Genomic DNA, 16446 nt, shown 5'->3' with positions numbered 1-16446 from the left:
GCTTTTGGAGAGGAGAGAAAATCAAAAACTTTCCACTGTTACTGGATGGGGGTTAGGGAGACTAGGGAGGGAAATAGAGAAACATGACTGCGCTTTGAAATAGTAACGGGGGTTTATTTGTAAGCCAAGGCGAAGGTTAGTGATTCATTGAGGTGGAGACACGGCTCTCTAGGTTTGAACATGCTGTAAACACAAATTGTATTTGACAGGCTACAGTCACGTAGCCTAGTGAAATACGAATGCTTATTGGCTGAGCCAAAACGTTGAGATTTTCGAGGAACGTTGCTAGGCTGGTAGTGTGGGAAACGCTGGTATACAAGATTCAATAGAATAAACGAAGTGTGAGAGTTAAGCTGAAAGTTTAGGAAAGAAAATTATGACACTGACAGTTTCCGCAGCTCTCACCCGTGGTGTGCCTTGACGCGCTCTCTTTTTTTATTGGATGGTACTTAATAAACTTAGTTTTAAATGCCAAAATTAGAAAATAAATCTAGAAACAAAGTTCGCTTTAGTGTAGGACCTTATCGAAACCAAGGTAGAACTTGAGGGGCATCGTCTTCAGGTAAGCTAATCGTTCAAGAATCACTGATTTCCGGACGTTTCTGGACAAAATAAGTAGTCGGTGCTTTACACTACAAGTTCTGATTCTGATTCAACAAATAATGAAGCTCAAAAGCAGAAGTTATAAAAAGTATATATATTTTATGTTGCAATGAGTGTTGCCACAATTATTACAGTGACACGGAAGTTGTGCTAGGCCTAGGTTTTAATCGAATTTATCTTAACGGTAATTTATCTTAATTGAGAATAAGATGAGATATAATAAAACTATGAAATAAAATGAGTATAGTGAGAGGAGTGGAAAACTTAATCTTAATTGAGATGAGAGGAGGTTTAATAAAACTACGAGAGAAAATGAGCGGTGAGAGGAGTGAAACATGTTCAATTTTATCTTAATTGAGATGAGAGGAGGTTTATTAAAACTACGAGATAAAATGAGCAGTGAGAGGAGTGAAAAACCTTTAGTCTTGAATTAAATACTGGTGAGAGGCGTGAAAGTTACAATGATGTTTTGTTAGGGAAAGGAGTGGAGCTTCCCAGTTTTGTGGGTATACATTTGGGAAAGGAGCGAGGTTTACTGGAAAGGCCTACTATGGAAAACCTCTTGGAGTGAGCTACTCGTTCCCCGCTAAAAAACTTTGAGGAGTGGGAGTGGGAGAGGCGGATGGTTCGCCCATGTCTGATATTAATAATGTAAGCCACAATGACTTTCATTTTATATTGAGAAAAGGGACTTCCTTTACTCAAATTTTGAGCAAAATATCTGTTTAAAGTGATGGTTCGACATGAAGAATAAATAAGCTTTCTTGGCTTGAATAATAGAACAACATTTCCAACAGGTCGGCTAGATTTGTTTAAATTGGTATATTCCCATTGCGCAGAATGCCATTAGACCGAATCCCGCCAAAGTTTCTAATGAATTTAGAGACCTCAAAAGTCCTAGCGTTTTCAATACATTCTTACTGCCTTGGAAGCGCCACTATTTGACAACTATGCAACAAGACGATAATAAAAAACGACCTCGGGAAGTTTTCTAAATATACAGGGTGTTTCTGAAAAGTCCATCACAAATTAAGGGGCGTGTTTATGGGACCAAACTGAGCGGAAAGTACCAAAGAACATGGGGTGTACAACATTTTGTTACGGAGATATGGCCTTCCAAACATTCGCCCCTAAAACAAGGAAATATCCAAAAATGAGGAGTAACACTAAAGACCGACTAACCAGCTTGTTTAAAATTACTAGACAATTTCAATAGCCTTTAATCGAACAATTGATTTCTACCTTTACTAATCAGAAGCGTATAAATGAGTAGAAGTATGCCTACGGTGGTAATGTAAAATTAATCCCAAGTGACATGATGTTTCAAGATCTTCCCAGCACCAAGTAAAATGGTTCTGATTGAAGGGACTTTTATTAGCACAGCGTAAACAACGTTATTTTCAGGAATTAGTCCAAATGTCCACGGGCGGCATTACAAAAACGAGGCAGTCTTTCGAATGATACTTGGACATGTTGGAAGATCCCTGGCTTGTTCCTGTTATCTCAAACCGTAAAAAGCTACGCAAATCTTCATCATCACGGACAACACTCTTGTACGTTAGGTATGACCTTGAGAAAACCTAAAAGGACATCTCGAATGTATTTGAAAAACCCATCTCCAATTAAGGGGCGTGTTGTTTGTTTCCAACAGAGTAAACTCGCCCAGAGAACAATTACAATGCAGAGCCACGTTTCGGCGTTAATGGCCCACAAAGGTGGTCCCAAACAAAAGAACAAACTTTAATTTGTTTCGTTCAGTAAGTATTTCATGTGTCATAGATAAAACGCCATGATTAATGCACAAAGAAAATGTTATTGACAAGTTTTCGGACCGCGATGCTGAAATGTGGTGGTGCACCATCGTGCATGAACCACATTCTGTTTATTAAACCTAAGGGTACGTCTTCGAGTAGTTCTGGTAAATCGTCCCGTAAGAACTACAAGTAAGCCACACCGTTTAACCTGGGCTCTAGGAAATATGGCCCAATTAAATTGTCACCCACAATACTACACCACACGTTTAAGCTGAATTGTACTTTGTGAATTCTAACGCAAGTTGCGTGTGGTTTTTTCTTAATCAGCAAACCAATTGGCGGCTGCTTGTTTTTGGATCGTCCTCGAAAATAGTGAGAACTTCGCCTATTCTTAAAAAACAGAGCACTAAAACAGAGCACTATGTTTTTTAAGAAAGGAATAAAAGAGGTTTCACGTACATGTGTTTGTTTTATTAAACTCATAATTCAACGAAGTCTGTTACAATGCCTTTCTTCACAAATGCCGAATATGCGGATATGCACCTAATGTATGGACTAGCCGAGGGGAATGCCGCTGCAGCTGTACGCTTGTATCAGGAAAGATTTCCGCAGAGGCGACTACCAAATCGACTGACGTTCGAGGCTGTGGACAGACGTTTGAGGCAAGATGGACGAATCCAACCGGCTGGACCTCAACCTAGAGCGAGAGCCATCCCAGAGGCCGTAGAAGACGAAGTTCTCACCATTTTCGAGGACGAGCCTGAATCAAGTACCCGCCAAGTTGGTCGCCGATTAGGCGTAAACCACACGCTCGTGTGGAAAATCCTCAGAAGCCACCGGTTTCATCCTTTCCATGTTCAAAAAGTTCAAGGTTTGAATCCAGCGGACTACCCACGACGCACGGCGTTTTGTCAGTGGTTTCTGGCTAAAGTAAACGATATCGATTTCCCACGGGATTTGTTGGTTACTGACGAAGCTAACTTTTCACGGGATGGTATTATTAACTTACATAATAAACATCAATGGTCCCAGCTAAACCCCCACGCAACTTGCGTTAGAAGTCACCAAGTACAATTCAGTTTAAACGTGTGGTGTGGTATTGTGGGTGACAATTTAATTGGGCCATATTTCCTAGAGCCCAGGTTAAACGGTGTGGCTTACTTGCAGTTCTTACGGGACGATTTACCGGAACTACTCGAAGACGTACCCTTAGGTTTGGTAAACAGAATGTGGTTCATGCACGATGGTGCACCACCACATTTCAGCATCGCGGTCCGAAATTATCTTAACGCGACCTTCCCTTTGCGGTGGTTAGGTCGAGGTGGACCTGTGGAGTGGCCTGCTCGATCACCCGATCTGAACCCTTGTGATTTCTTTCTTTGGGGCCACCTGAAAGACTTAGTTTATCAGACTGAAGTGCCCGATGTTGAAGAGCTACGTCGACGAATAATTCACGGCTGTCAAACAATTCGCGAAACTCCAGGCATTTTTCAACGTGTAAGGGAATCATTTGTAAGACGTGCTAATGTGTGCCTTAACGCGGGTGGTGAACACTTTGAACAATTTTTGTAACTAGTTGCAATTAAATGTTAAAACTTGTCAATAAATTCATTTTCTTCGTGCATTAATCATGGCGTTTTATCTATGACACATGAAACACTTACTGAACGAAACAAATTAAAGTTTGTTCTTGTTTTTGGGACCACCTTTGTGGGCCATTAACGCCGAAACGTGGCTCTGCATTGTAATTGTTCTCTGGGCGAGTTTACTCTGTTGGAAACAAACAACACGCCCCTTAATTGGAGATGGGTTTTTCAAATACATTCGAGATGTCCTTTTAGGTTTTCTCAAGGTCATACCTAACGTACAAGAGTGTTGTCCGTGATGATGAAGATTTGCGTAGCTTTTTACGGTTTGAGATAACAGGAACAAGCCAGGGATCTTCCAACATGTCCAAGTATCATTCGAAAGACTGCCTCGTTTTTGTAATGCCGCCCGTGGACATTTGGACTAATTCCTGAAAATAACGTTGTTTACGCTGTGCTAATAAAAGTCCCTTCAATCAGAACCATTTTACTTGGTGCTGGGAAGATCTTGAAACATCATGTCACTTGGGATTAATTTTACATTACCACCGTAGGCATACTTCTACTCATTTATACGCTTCTGATTAGTAAAGGTAGAAATCAATTGTTCGATTAAAGGCTATTGAAATTGTCTAGTAATTTTAAACAAGCTGGTTAGTCGGTCTTAAGTGTTACTCCTCATTTTTGGATATTTCCTTGTTTTAGGGGCGAATGTTTGGAAGGCCATATCTCCGTAACAAAATGTTGTACACCCCATGTTCTTTGGTACTTTCCGCTCAGTTTGGTCCCATAAACACGCCCCTTAATTTGTGATGGACTTTTCAGAAACACCCTGTATAATATAATAGTATACTGAAAAAGTGAAAATTGGACTCGGGTTAAGCATTAAACAAAAAAACTTTCGTCCAAAAAAAGGTTTTTTTTTTTCAAATCCAGGTTAGGTTAGTAATATTTTATAAATCATTTAACACTGTTACGCCTTTTCCAAAATATTGATGTTTATCTTCATTGACTTCTCAAATAATATGCCTATTCCAAAACGTTACTGTTCGGTTAGGTTTGGTTTGGCTTGGTTAGAAGTACGTCTCTTCCTCTTTGGGGCGGTTATACACTTCAAGTAAAGTAAAACGGCTGGCTTAAAGAATTTTCATAAAGAATATAACATAAAAATTAAATCAATATTAGCATTTGGTTTTATTATGTCATATTTTGCTGATTTATTACTATTTCGTTCTTATAATCCTTAGTTCTAAAATAATAATTTAGAAAATGTTTGGATCTAGTGTTCATTTTACGTAGGCCGGAAATTGTTTTAAGCTAATTTAATTTACATTCCATCGGGAAAAACCCAAAGTGCAGGTTTTTTGGTGTAACGGGATTGTCCCATTGGACAGCATCGTAAATCCGCCAAAGTGAGGGTTTTACGGTCGAATGGGATTCGGCGCAATGCTACTGAAGTGTTTAAATAAAGCTAATTTGAAGTTCAATGGAAATTTTCTGTTTACCCACTAGAAGCGGCACGGGTTATTCTGAAAACAATGTATCTTATTTCGCAGGAATTATTTCAACCCATGTATTTAAACCGACGCACGTCGTAACATTATTCAAAATATTTCAAGATAAACATGCAAATATCTTTAAAACTAAGCATATAAACCCTTAAACATGATAGGAAGCTAAGCTTAAAAACCTTTAGTCATGTTTAAAACCTAAACATGTAATCCTGAAAACATGTTAAACAACTAGGCATATAATCGTGTAAAAACGTCTTGTTACTAAGCATTATAATATAATAACATGACATATACCACCTTAAACATGTTTAAATACCAGATATGACAAGCGACCAACACATTTTGAACCTAAATATAAGGTTTTGCAAACCCAAACACCATTCTTACTTAAATATGAGTGTTTTTAAACATGATAAAATATCTGTTGCATTGTCGTGTTTAGGCAAGTGTTTAGTTTCTAAACACTTTTATTTCTGTGCAGACATTACATCATTTTGTATAACCACGAGTAAAAATCTAACTGTGCCTACTGAATTTTCCGCCATTGTTTAAAATGTTCCACTGCGAAACATGCCGGGCACAAATGGGGGGAACCTTTTAAAACTCAATGTCATACACGTACTCTCTCAAAAGTAATTAATGTAATGATAAAATGTTTTGGGGGAATGGAATTGTGCCCGAAAACCCGAGACAAGTAAACTTTTGAAATTGATTACCTGTAAAATAAGTTATTTCAACGGAAAACGGTAATGGAACGTTTTTTCTTAAGCATGCCTTTAAGTTTCAATTAAAAAGGAAAATTAATATCTGATCAAGTGATAACCTCAGTCTTATCGATACTTTTTTAAGTCTTGTTGTAATCAAGGCATTTTTGATTAATTAAGATAAGGGCTGGTTGAATCAAAGAACTTATTTTTAACTAGCAGCAAAGAAACTTGCATGGCTTTGCCGCCCTTTTAAAATATGGAGTACGTCATGTTAATTTACCCCAAGGGTTTACCGTAAATCTTGTTTATACTAAATAGTACCGAAGTACATTGGGGAGTTTGGTGTGGCTATGGCAAATCAATTCTGAGTCCAAAATGTAACCGATATAACCGATTTTGACTTAAGGAACACCGTTTAGAAGTTAAATTTAAGTAGTAAGCTTAAAGACAATGATTTCTAATTTAATCAAGTGGTCAACCGTAAAACAGTCCAGTTATAACTTGTTTAGGGTGTCCTTTATCGACTTTTGTCCTACTCCGAACACCTTGCGTAGTTTCATAGATTTTCAGTATCATGTGATTTCTGATGCCGTAGGCAACAGTTGAACAAAATGCGACCAAAAGGTTTTTTTTCGTTTATGTAATCTTATTGGGGATTGAATAGAAAAGTTAAGAATGAAACTCCATTTAATTGAGAAGGAAATACTTGACGTTTCTAACTTATATAATAGAAATAAGTATTTGAAAAATTGATTTGAAGACGTGTGTGCGTGCCTACTGTTCAATACTTGAGGTATGTCTTATATAGAAAAATTCCGACTGCCACCTTTTTAATAAAATATACTGCATTCATCTCTAACCGAATTGCGCAATTTTGGAATTCATTGTCCATCCTTTCAAAGGAATGTTTTTACCTCTCCGTGTGACGTAGTCCAGGAGAGGTTCTGTAACGGCCGTGTCTGTGTGTCTGTCTGCCCGTTGTTACACCCACGTGACCGCGTTCGCAGTTTGCGTATCGGAGCAAACGTGTTCCCAATTTCCAAACCGCATTGACAGTTCACAGAAATTTGCAAAATTGTATTTCTCTGCGTTGGCTACTCTATACTTGAGTTCTCACACCACCATGTTTGGTCTTCGTCCATCCCACATGAACACCAGTCTGGTACTTTTCTGGCTTCCAAAACCATCATCTTCTGTTCTTTGTCAATCCCACAATGACACCAGTCTGCACTTACACTGGCTTCTAAAGGCTCGTTTACATGTGCGCGAGAAATGAAAAAAGTCGAAGCGTAAAGCTGAGAGATGAGGCGTATTGGGGTTTGCGTTCCCTAGGCGTACCGTTTACAAACAAGCGAGAACTTTTTAAGTCGCGCTTGTTGCTCATAGATGAAGCGGGTTTTTCGAAAAAGCTCCGATCTGCCGTGGTAGATTTTTCAGCTCATGTTTGCTTGTCGCAAAGAGTCACGTGATTTTCCAAGCCAATAATACCGAAGGACCGAATATCGTTAGATATTTTTGCACTAGTTTATCTCGCAAAATAGGCCTAGGCACCACCATTGAGAATATCTTTAAAAGAAAGACAAGAACAAGATAAAATTTTTGAAATACGTGTAATCACATTGCCTCATCCTTTCAAGCTAGACAATTAAATCAAAATTATTCTCAAGCTCAAGTAGAGAAAATATACGTATCTTGACAAATTATATCAAATAACGTTCCAAAGTGCGAAAATAGCCTAATTTGTTTCTCTTTCTCCACATAGGATGTACCCACCAACGACGTTTCATTCTAATTTTCTAGTTTTATTTGTTAAAATGTCGAATGTTTTTCAAAAGCAATAGTTTCTTTTTAAGCAGAAGCAAACTAACGACAGTCGACGCCATTTTAGTTGTTTACTTCTGACTGAAAAGCAACTCTGCAATATCGGCTCATGCTACCGCCCAGCTCGTATGTAAACGAACGAGCGGGTGGAGCAGCGGGAACAAACGCTTTTTGCAGACGCGATTTATTTAGGCGCGAGAAAAAGATTCGACTTTCAACTTCTACTCTCCGCTTTAAAGGGTATGAGAAGCTTCGTTTGAAAAACCTCTGATTTATATAGCAAAAGATAGAATTAATTACTGTGAATTCAAATATATCAAGCTTTTAATTCTCCGATTTCTAGTTATTTGGCAATATGCATTTGAAAATGCTTCATATGAAATTATTTAAAATCCACTTTTTAAAAGTTTTTAAGAAAGGCTACATCGTTTTCTTGTTTTTGACGTCACGCACGCGAGATGGTGCCACTCTCTCCGCGGACAGAGCTCGAGACGCGTATAGCTCGGCTAAGCTCGCGCTCGCGCGTAAGCCGCGTATAGCTTTCCCGCGCTTTTTTTCTCAACGTCATAGTGATGTCATAAACCAACCGAACAAGCTGACAAGACAAAATTATTTATATATCGAAACTGAGTTTTCGTGATTTTCCAATGGATTTTAAAAATAGAAACTTTGGTTCAATTATATTAAAAACATTATATTTTGAAAGTAGAGACTTGAAAGTGTAATATAATACCACTTTCGTGCTAAAATATGATATGAAATTGTAAATTCTCATACCCTTTAAGCTTAATTCTCGCGCACATGTAAACGAGCCTTAAATTGCCTCCTATATCTATCAAGGCCCGTGCATTGTGATATATTTCATTCATTGCCTCCTATATCTATCAAGGCCCGTGCATTGCGATATATTTTTCAAAACAACCAAAATGGGAAGCTCCTCTCAGAAACATAATAATTAATTTTCTCTGTATATGAAATAAAAATATGGATGATATTGCGCTCCTTCTTTAATGGTATGAATCCTTGCCTGTCTATTAATATTTTACCTAGGACTAATAAGTTTTTAGCGAAGTCTAGAGAGAATAAACATAAACGAGATGGTTTCGGAAAAAAAATACTGCTTCCACTAATGGGTTTATACTCCTTGTTACTGTTGTATAGGGTGATCATGATAAAAGCTTAAAAAATTACAAGAGGACAGACCTTTTTTATCCTCTTGTTTTAGTCTTAATAAGAATATAAAACATTTATTTTGTATCAAAAATATTTTTGGTGCTAAGATTGCTTTAGAAAAATCCAAACGGTTAGGCATTGCTAAAAAAGACATGTGTAAGCAATTTGCAGAGATGATAATGGTTTTACATGTTTTAAATAAGACTGAAGCTTCCACTATTGTGTTTATGCTCCTTGTTTGTTTCACTGAAAACCATCTAGGTGTAGATAACAGTCAGACCAAAAATTTCAAAAATATATATTTTAAATCTAATCAGATACGCCCACCTAGTTGAAAATAGACATTTTAAATTTGCGGGAGCCATACTTGAGAATTTTTCTTTGCTTGTAGGTTGTCAATTTATCTACCAATAAATATTTGTGTTTGGAAGTTGGATAGTAAGTCAAATTAAGTGGTTGTAAAGAGCCAGCAGGTTTTTGCCGCTTCTTTTTGTGAGTATTTGATTTTTGTATGTAAAACGGAGGACGATAATGTTGAGAGTAAGGATGAAATGCGGAAGCGCAAAGCGCGGGAATGGATGATGGCAAAAAGGTCGACGTTTTCATTGGGTACTTAAGGTTATTTAATCTTCTCGACACGGAGAGGTAATATTTTGATTTTCCCAACTTGTTTTATTATTATTTCTTTTGCATCGAGATTTAAGGATAGTATTATAAAATAGTCTATAGACCAGGAAGATTGATACCATTTACCCCAGGAGGCTAGGTTAAGTAGGCGGACACAGTACAGAACTTACCAAGTAGCCTTTGTAATATTATCCTATACACTCGGTTAAACCTATGTGTCTGTCGTTGAATAAATACACGTGGATAAAATTAAGTTAAGTTTATTACTCGACGTCTCAGACAACTCTGACTTATACATAAAACGTTATCGTAGTAGTAACCTCGTATTTACATAACAGTAGGCCAGTTTATTCTTTATACATTGTTTTTTCTCTATCAGTTAGCTAGTAGGCCTGGGTGTATTTTTTAAGCTGCTTTAGCTATCGTTACATCTTTCCTTTCAGCCAGACTTTCCTATCTTAACTTTAACATTTTGGGTTGTATTTTAATAGTCTACATCTTCGAAGCTGTAGTGATTTAGCCTGCGTGGCGGCTTCCGTTGCCGTTGCGACCTTCTGACTGGTATTCCGATCTGTTCGTCTTTCTTGCTTCTAGCTTCTCTTGGAGCTTTGCTTATCTGCACCTCCGGTGTTGAATCTGTTAAGGACTGAGCTTCCGTGTTGCGTTCTGGAGTTGTCAGATCCTCGTGGGCTACATCTACCCTTGGCCTGCTCCTAGTTGCTACCTCTGGTGTCGAGGCTCGTAGTCTCGGTCCGTCGTCAATTATCGTCTGGAGCTCTCCTTGCTCTTCGTTAGACACCCGATATATGAGAGATGTGTCCACAATGCTTTGGTTTTCCGGTTTGCTTGTGGCTCTGTCAAGTCTTTCGTCAACTCGTCTTAGTTGTCTTCTGTTTCTTCTCCATATTCCTCCTTTCTTTAATTCTATCTCATACGATCTTGGTGCTACAGCCTGTCGTACAACTGCCCTGTTCCTCCAAACTCCTTCTTGGTTCTGCACTCTGACCACATCGCCTGGCTTTAGTTTTCCCAGCTCCTTTCCTTTTAGTTGTTGCTCCTGTTTGATAGGTTTACGCCCTCGTACTTTTGTTTCCAACTCCGGCAGACGAGTTCTAATGGACCTTCCCATTAGCAGCTCCGCTGGGGACTTTCCACCTTCTAATGGCGTATTCCTGTAGCTCAGCAACCCCAACTGGCAGTCTTCGCCCGATTCCAAGGCTTTCTTCAATAGGCGTTTTGCAATCTCTACACCTTTCTCTGCTAGGCCGTTTGATTGCGGATACTTCGGACTTGATTTCGTGCTGATAAAGTCATATTCCGTCGCGAAGTCGTTAAACTCTTGCGACTGAAACGGCATGTTGTCGGACAAGAGTTCACGTGGGATTCCGTGCCGTCCAAAGATTCGTTTCAGAACGCTGACTACCGTTCTAGCTGACGTGGTTTGTATTTCTTCCACTTCTATGTAACTCGAGTACGCATCTATGACCAACAGGAAGTTTTTCCCTTCGTTGTGGAAAATATCCGTGGCTACCCGGTCCCATGGTCGGTCTGGTGTTTCTCGTAGCATGTAAGGTTCTTGTTGTTGCGTGTATTGGTACATGTTGCAGGTGGAGCATTTCTTGCATTGTTCTTCTACTTGAGCATTCATATTCGGCCAATAGACAGACTGACGGGCCCTTCTTCGACATTTTTCGATACCCATATGGCCATCGTGAATTATTTCCAACATTCGTTTCCTCAAGGCCGTCGGAACGACTATCCTGGAGCCTTTTAGTATTAGTCCGTTTGCTTCTGTCAGCTCTTCTCGTACACTTGCGTAACTGCTTGTTCGCGAGCTCTTCTTTTTCCAGCCCTCTCGTATTTGTTGTATCAGATCTTGGAGGTCCTTGTCCTTGCGGGTTTCGTCTACTAAGCGATCCATCATTGACTTGCTCACTGGCAAAGACTGGACTACCGCATTCACGTGGATCTCTACTTCCTCGTGCGTTCTGTCATCTTCTCCTGGTTTCTGAGGTATGCTTGCCCGTGATAGTGCATCTGCCAGAATTAGACTTTTCCCTGGTGTGAAGGTGAGCGTGTACTGGTACTTCATCAATTTCAGAAACAGCCTTTGCAGTCGCGGTGGGACTTCAGCAAGTGTTCGCTTTGCCATAGCTAGCAGCGGTTTGTGGTCAGTTTCGAGGATGAAGCCGGACCCGTAGATGTAGTTATGGAACTTCTGACAGCCAAAGACTAGCCCCAAACTTTCCTTTTCAATTTGCGCGTATCTTGTTTCCGCCTCAGTCATGGTTCGTGAGGCATAGGCTATCGGACACCAACTTTCACCGTGTAGCTGCATCAGCACGGCTCCTAGACCGTCTTTTGAAGCGTCGGTTGAGATTTTCGTAGACTTTCCCGGATCGTAGAACCTCAGTATTGGCTGCTTGGTTAGGACCTCTTTAATGTGATTCCATTCTTTATGATGTTCGGGCAGGATTTGTTGGTCGTCTACATCCTTGTTCTTAAGACTTCGTAAGTGGACTGTGTGTGCTGAGAGGTTCGGAATGTATTTTCCAACGAAGTTGACTATGCCCAACGCTCGTTGCACTTCTGCTTTCGACGTTGGGGTTGGCATTTCCAAGAGCGCCTCTACTTTCTTTGGATCAGGTTTTACTCCGCATTTGGACATGATTTCTCCCATGTACGTGACCTCTCTTGCTCTGAATACACACTTCTTGGCATTTAGCGTCGCTTTAGCTGCTCTCAACTTTACCAACGCTGCTCGGAGGTTCCGATCGTGTTCCTCCACCGACCTACCCCACACCAGGACATCGTCATGTATTGGTCTTGCGCTTGGCACCCCGTCAAAGATTTGGCTGAAGTGCTTGAAGAAAATTTCTGGAGCGGACGCTATGCCAAACGGAAGTCTCTTGAAGCAATATCTTCCGAACGGAGTGTTGAAAGTTGTGAGCAATTGACTTTGCTCATCCAGTGGGATTTGATAGAAGCCTGATGCTGCGTCTAGTTTCGTGAAGAACTCTGCTCCCGGTAAGTCTGCTTCAACCTCTTCTTTGGTGGGTATTTGATAATGCTCCCGTTGAATATTCTCATTCAGTGTTTTCGGATCCAAGCAGAGCCGTAGAGTACCGTCTGGTTTCTCTCTGATTACCAACGGGCTGACCCAAGACGTTGGTTCGTCGACCTTCCGAATCACCTTCAACTTGTCCAGCCTTTCCAACTCCGCCTTTAGTTTCTCCCTTAGTGCGTATCGTATTCTCCGGGGTGGTATGATAACTGGAACCGCCATGTCTTTCAGTTTTATGTGACATACCGTCTTTAAACAGCCAATTCCGTGGAAGACTTCTGAGAATTCTTTAACTATTTGCTCGCCAAATTTCCGGCCTCCTGTCTCCTCGGGCTCTGACTTTCTGTTATCTTCCTTTTCCGCCACCACTTCGTAGATCAGTCGGACCAACCCCAGGTCCACACAAGTTTCTCGGCCCAAAATTGGTCTTTCTCCTCTCTGTACCAGGATCATTTCGGTGTGCACTGTAGCCCCCTTGACTTGAGCCAGTACGCTGATTTGTCCGAACGTTTCAATCTTCGAGCCTCCATATGCGTTTAGGACTCCGGTGGTACTCTTCACGGGTCTGGGTGACATTCTCTCTAGATATTCGAGTGGCAGAAGATTCGCTTGTGCTCCCGTGTCCAATTTGCACGGTACTGAGATACCATTTATCGTAACTGGTACTATCCAGTCCCTCTTCTCATTCCGGGTTTCGATTGCATCGATTATGAAGTCGTCGTCGCTGTACTCTACTTGTTGTACCGCGTCTATCTTCGCTTTCCAACATGCGTCAGCGAAGTGGTTTTTTCCCTGACAACTATGGCAGGTCTTCCCGTAGGCCGGACACTTGTTACGGTCGTGCGTGCCCTTGCATCGCTTGCAATCTTTAACTCTCACGGACCCAGACGTTCCTTGTTGCGGTTGACTGTCCCTCGTCTGTTTGTGTGACCTTGGTTGTTGCCGCCGCCTGTTGCCTCTCTCGTTTCGTCGTGGACCTTTCCCCGTGATGGCCTCAACGCAAACCGCGTTCGTCGTACTCTCGGTCCAGGTCTGCATTTGATGGAGCATGGTTTCTGTCGCTTGACATAACTGCACTGCTCTCTTCAGGGTTAGGTTTTCCTCAGCCAGTAGTGTTCGACGCACTTTCTGGTCTGTCACCCCGTACACAATTTGGTCTCTTATTAGCGAGTCTTCAAGGTCACCAAAGTTGCAAGATTTCGCTTTTAAACGTAAATCGACGACGTATTGCTCGATACTCTCCCCCTTTTTCTGCATCCTCCCTCGGAAAACGTAGCGTTCGTATGTTTCGTTACGCTTCGGTGTGCAGTAAGCTTCAAACTTTGCGACAGTGTCTTGGTAGGTGGGATCCTCCGTGGCAAAGACAAACGTGTTGAAGACGTCTATTGCTTCCTGTCCCGCAACATGGAGGAGAAGTGAGAGCTTCTGAGCGTCGGATCGGCCCTCGCCTTGTGACGTGGCTCTCTCAAAGAGCTCGAATCGTTGTCGGAACACCCTCCATGACTGATCCGCGTTGCCAGACAGACGTAACTCGGGTGGTGTTTTTAATCCGTCCATCGTTGAAGACGCAGGAGAACGATGTCTTGAGTAGGCGCGTGGAATTCTGACACCATGTAATATTATCCTATACACTCGGTTAAACCTATGTGTCTGTCGTTGAATAAATACACGTGGATAAAATTAAGTTAAGTTTATTACTCGACGTCTCAGACAACTCTGACTTATACATAAAACCAGAAGAAATATAAGAAACCTCCCTACGGGAGGGAAGTATACAAGGCGCCATAGGCATAACGTTAAAACACGCGAGACATCCTCGAACCGCCAAATACCATATTCAGACACTATTGCTCATGGACAAGGTACGGTAGATCTTAGTCCTTTGATATGGTCGTTGGAAAGGGAAAGAGGAAAAAGCGCTTCAAACTAGTGTAGTCTGCTTAGCCGTCTGTCGTAAAGAAATAGAAGATTCCTGATTTTGCTAATAAATATTCATATACGGTTATTCCGAAAAGAAAATCTAGTTTGTTGTGATGCCAAGAAGATGATGAAAATTATGAATACAAGAACAAAATTTCGAGATAGATAATAACACCATTTTAAAATCTATCTATGTATAGTGTTAGTCATATACCTTGGCAAGGTAAGGGTTTAATTTTATGCAAAAACCTATGAAAATCCTATATCGAGTCACTGCCTGTTTATTAATGATTGATTATCATCAAAATCTAAAAATACTGCATGAATTATTTCATTGGAAAAGTTTAAAATTACAATGAGTCTGTGAAATTGACTTAACTTAAGCAGCCGACGCAATCGCGAGATCAGAGAATGTATTCGTACGCTTTACGCGGCCCGGCCCTATTTTTGTAACTTTGTTTACGGCCGTATAAGTGCGCGGGGACATTCTCGGTACGAGGATGTATCGGGAAAAATTCGCCTTTGTATACTTTCCTCCCGAAGGGAGGTTTCTTATATTACTTTTGATAAAACGTTATCGTAGTAGTAACCTCGTATTTACATAACAGTAGGCCAGTTTATTCTTTATACATTGTTTTTTCTCTATCAGTTAGCTAGTAGGCCTGGGTGTATTTTTAGCCACATCGTAGTATACGATAGGCTCTTAGTTTGACCCGAGCTGTAGTAGTAGTAGTAGTAGTAGTAGTAACAGTAGTAACAGTAGTAACAGTAGTGGCCGGAGTTTTCGCTTTCGTTATCGTCAGATTTTAGCTTAAAAGGAACTTTATATTACCACAACCCACCCATAGGGGTAACTGGGCTCGGTTAGAGATTTAATTTTAATTAAAAATTTTTTGAGATCGCGGCCGGGATTCGAACCCGGGTCGCTCACGTAGAAGACGGAAATTCTACCACTGAGCTATAGAGACTTGATAGAAACCCCGAGTTTTTTATTATTTATTTTTATCTCTAAAATGTCAGGGTGATGTGGGGTGGGGTACCTCTTAATCTGTGGGGTCGGATACTTTTGAATTTTTATCTGTGGGGTCGGATACTTATGAATTTGTATGTTTGGGGTTTTTATATTTATTTCCATTTTGTTTATGTGCTAATTAAATAGATAACGATTTTCCCTGTTTTCTATTGCGCTCCTCGTGTGTTTCGTTCTCGTTCGGTAGCTTTGGCGGTTAATTCAAATGTGTCTCAAGAGTCGAGGATGGGGGCGTTGGGGGAGGGTACCTCTCTATCTGTGGGGTCGGATACTTTTGAATTTTTATCTGTGGGGTCGGACACTTCTGATTTTTTTTCTTTTAGGTTTTTACATTTATTTTCTTTTTATTTATGTGCTAATTAAATAGATAACGATTTTCCCCGTTTCCTATTGCGCTCCTCGTGTGTTTCGTTCTCGTTCGGTAGCTTTGGCGGTTAATTCAAATGTGTCTCAAGAGTCGAGGATGGGGGCGTGGGGGTAGGGTACCTCTCTATCTGTGGGGTCGGATACTTTTGAATACAGATACATTGTATTCATTTCTAGAGAAAAGGGTTTTACATCTTACATTCCTATAACGAAAGGGTATTACATCTTGCATTCTCAACGAAAGGGTTTTACATCTTGCATTCCTAGCGAAAGGGTATAAC

The 16446-nt window shown here is 40.6% G+C and overlaps 1 protein-coding gene across 1 annotated transcript; it reads left to right on the top strand.

The window, feature by feature from the left end:
- Positions 1-1603: 1603 nt before the first annotated feature.
- Positions 1604-6417, top strand: LOC149718635 (uncharacterized). Its single transcript, XM_089860955.1, has 3 exons — positions 1604-2165; positions 2255-3499; positions 6381-6417. The coding sequence occupies exons 2-3, from the start codon at positions 2862-2864 to the stop codon at positions 6415-6417; spliced, it is 675 nt and encodes a 224-aa protein (XP_089717081.1). The 5' UTR covers positions 1604-2165; positions 2255-2861.
- Positions 6418-16446: the final 10029 nt, after the last annotated feature.

This window comes from Phalangium opilio, unplaced genomic scaffold (assembly GCF_054372755.1).
Source record: "Phalangium opilio isolate 3A_F unplaced genomic scaffold, DU_Popi_V2 ptg000002l_1, whole genome shotgun sequence".
NCBI lineage: Eukaryota > Metazoa > Arthropoda > Arachnida > Opiliones > Phalangiidae > Phalangium > Phalangium opilio.
Note: the sequence above shows the minus strand (reverse complement) of the source record. Positions and strands in the feature narration are given on the sequence as shown.

Excerpts from the sequence above, each read along its gene's own strand:
- LOC149718635 (XM_089860955.1), top strand. The coding sequence starts at position 2,862 with ATGCCTTTCTTCACAAATGCCGAATATGCGGATATGCACCTAATGTAT. Across the intron at positions 3,500-6,380 it reads CCATATTTCCTAGAGCCCAG|CAGCAAAGAAACTTGCATGG; the intron begins GTTAAACGGTGT and ends ATTTTTAACTAG.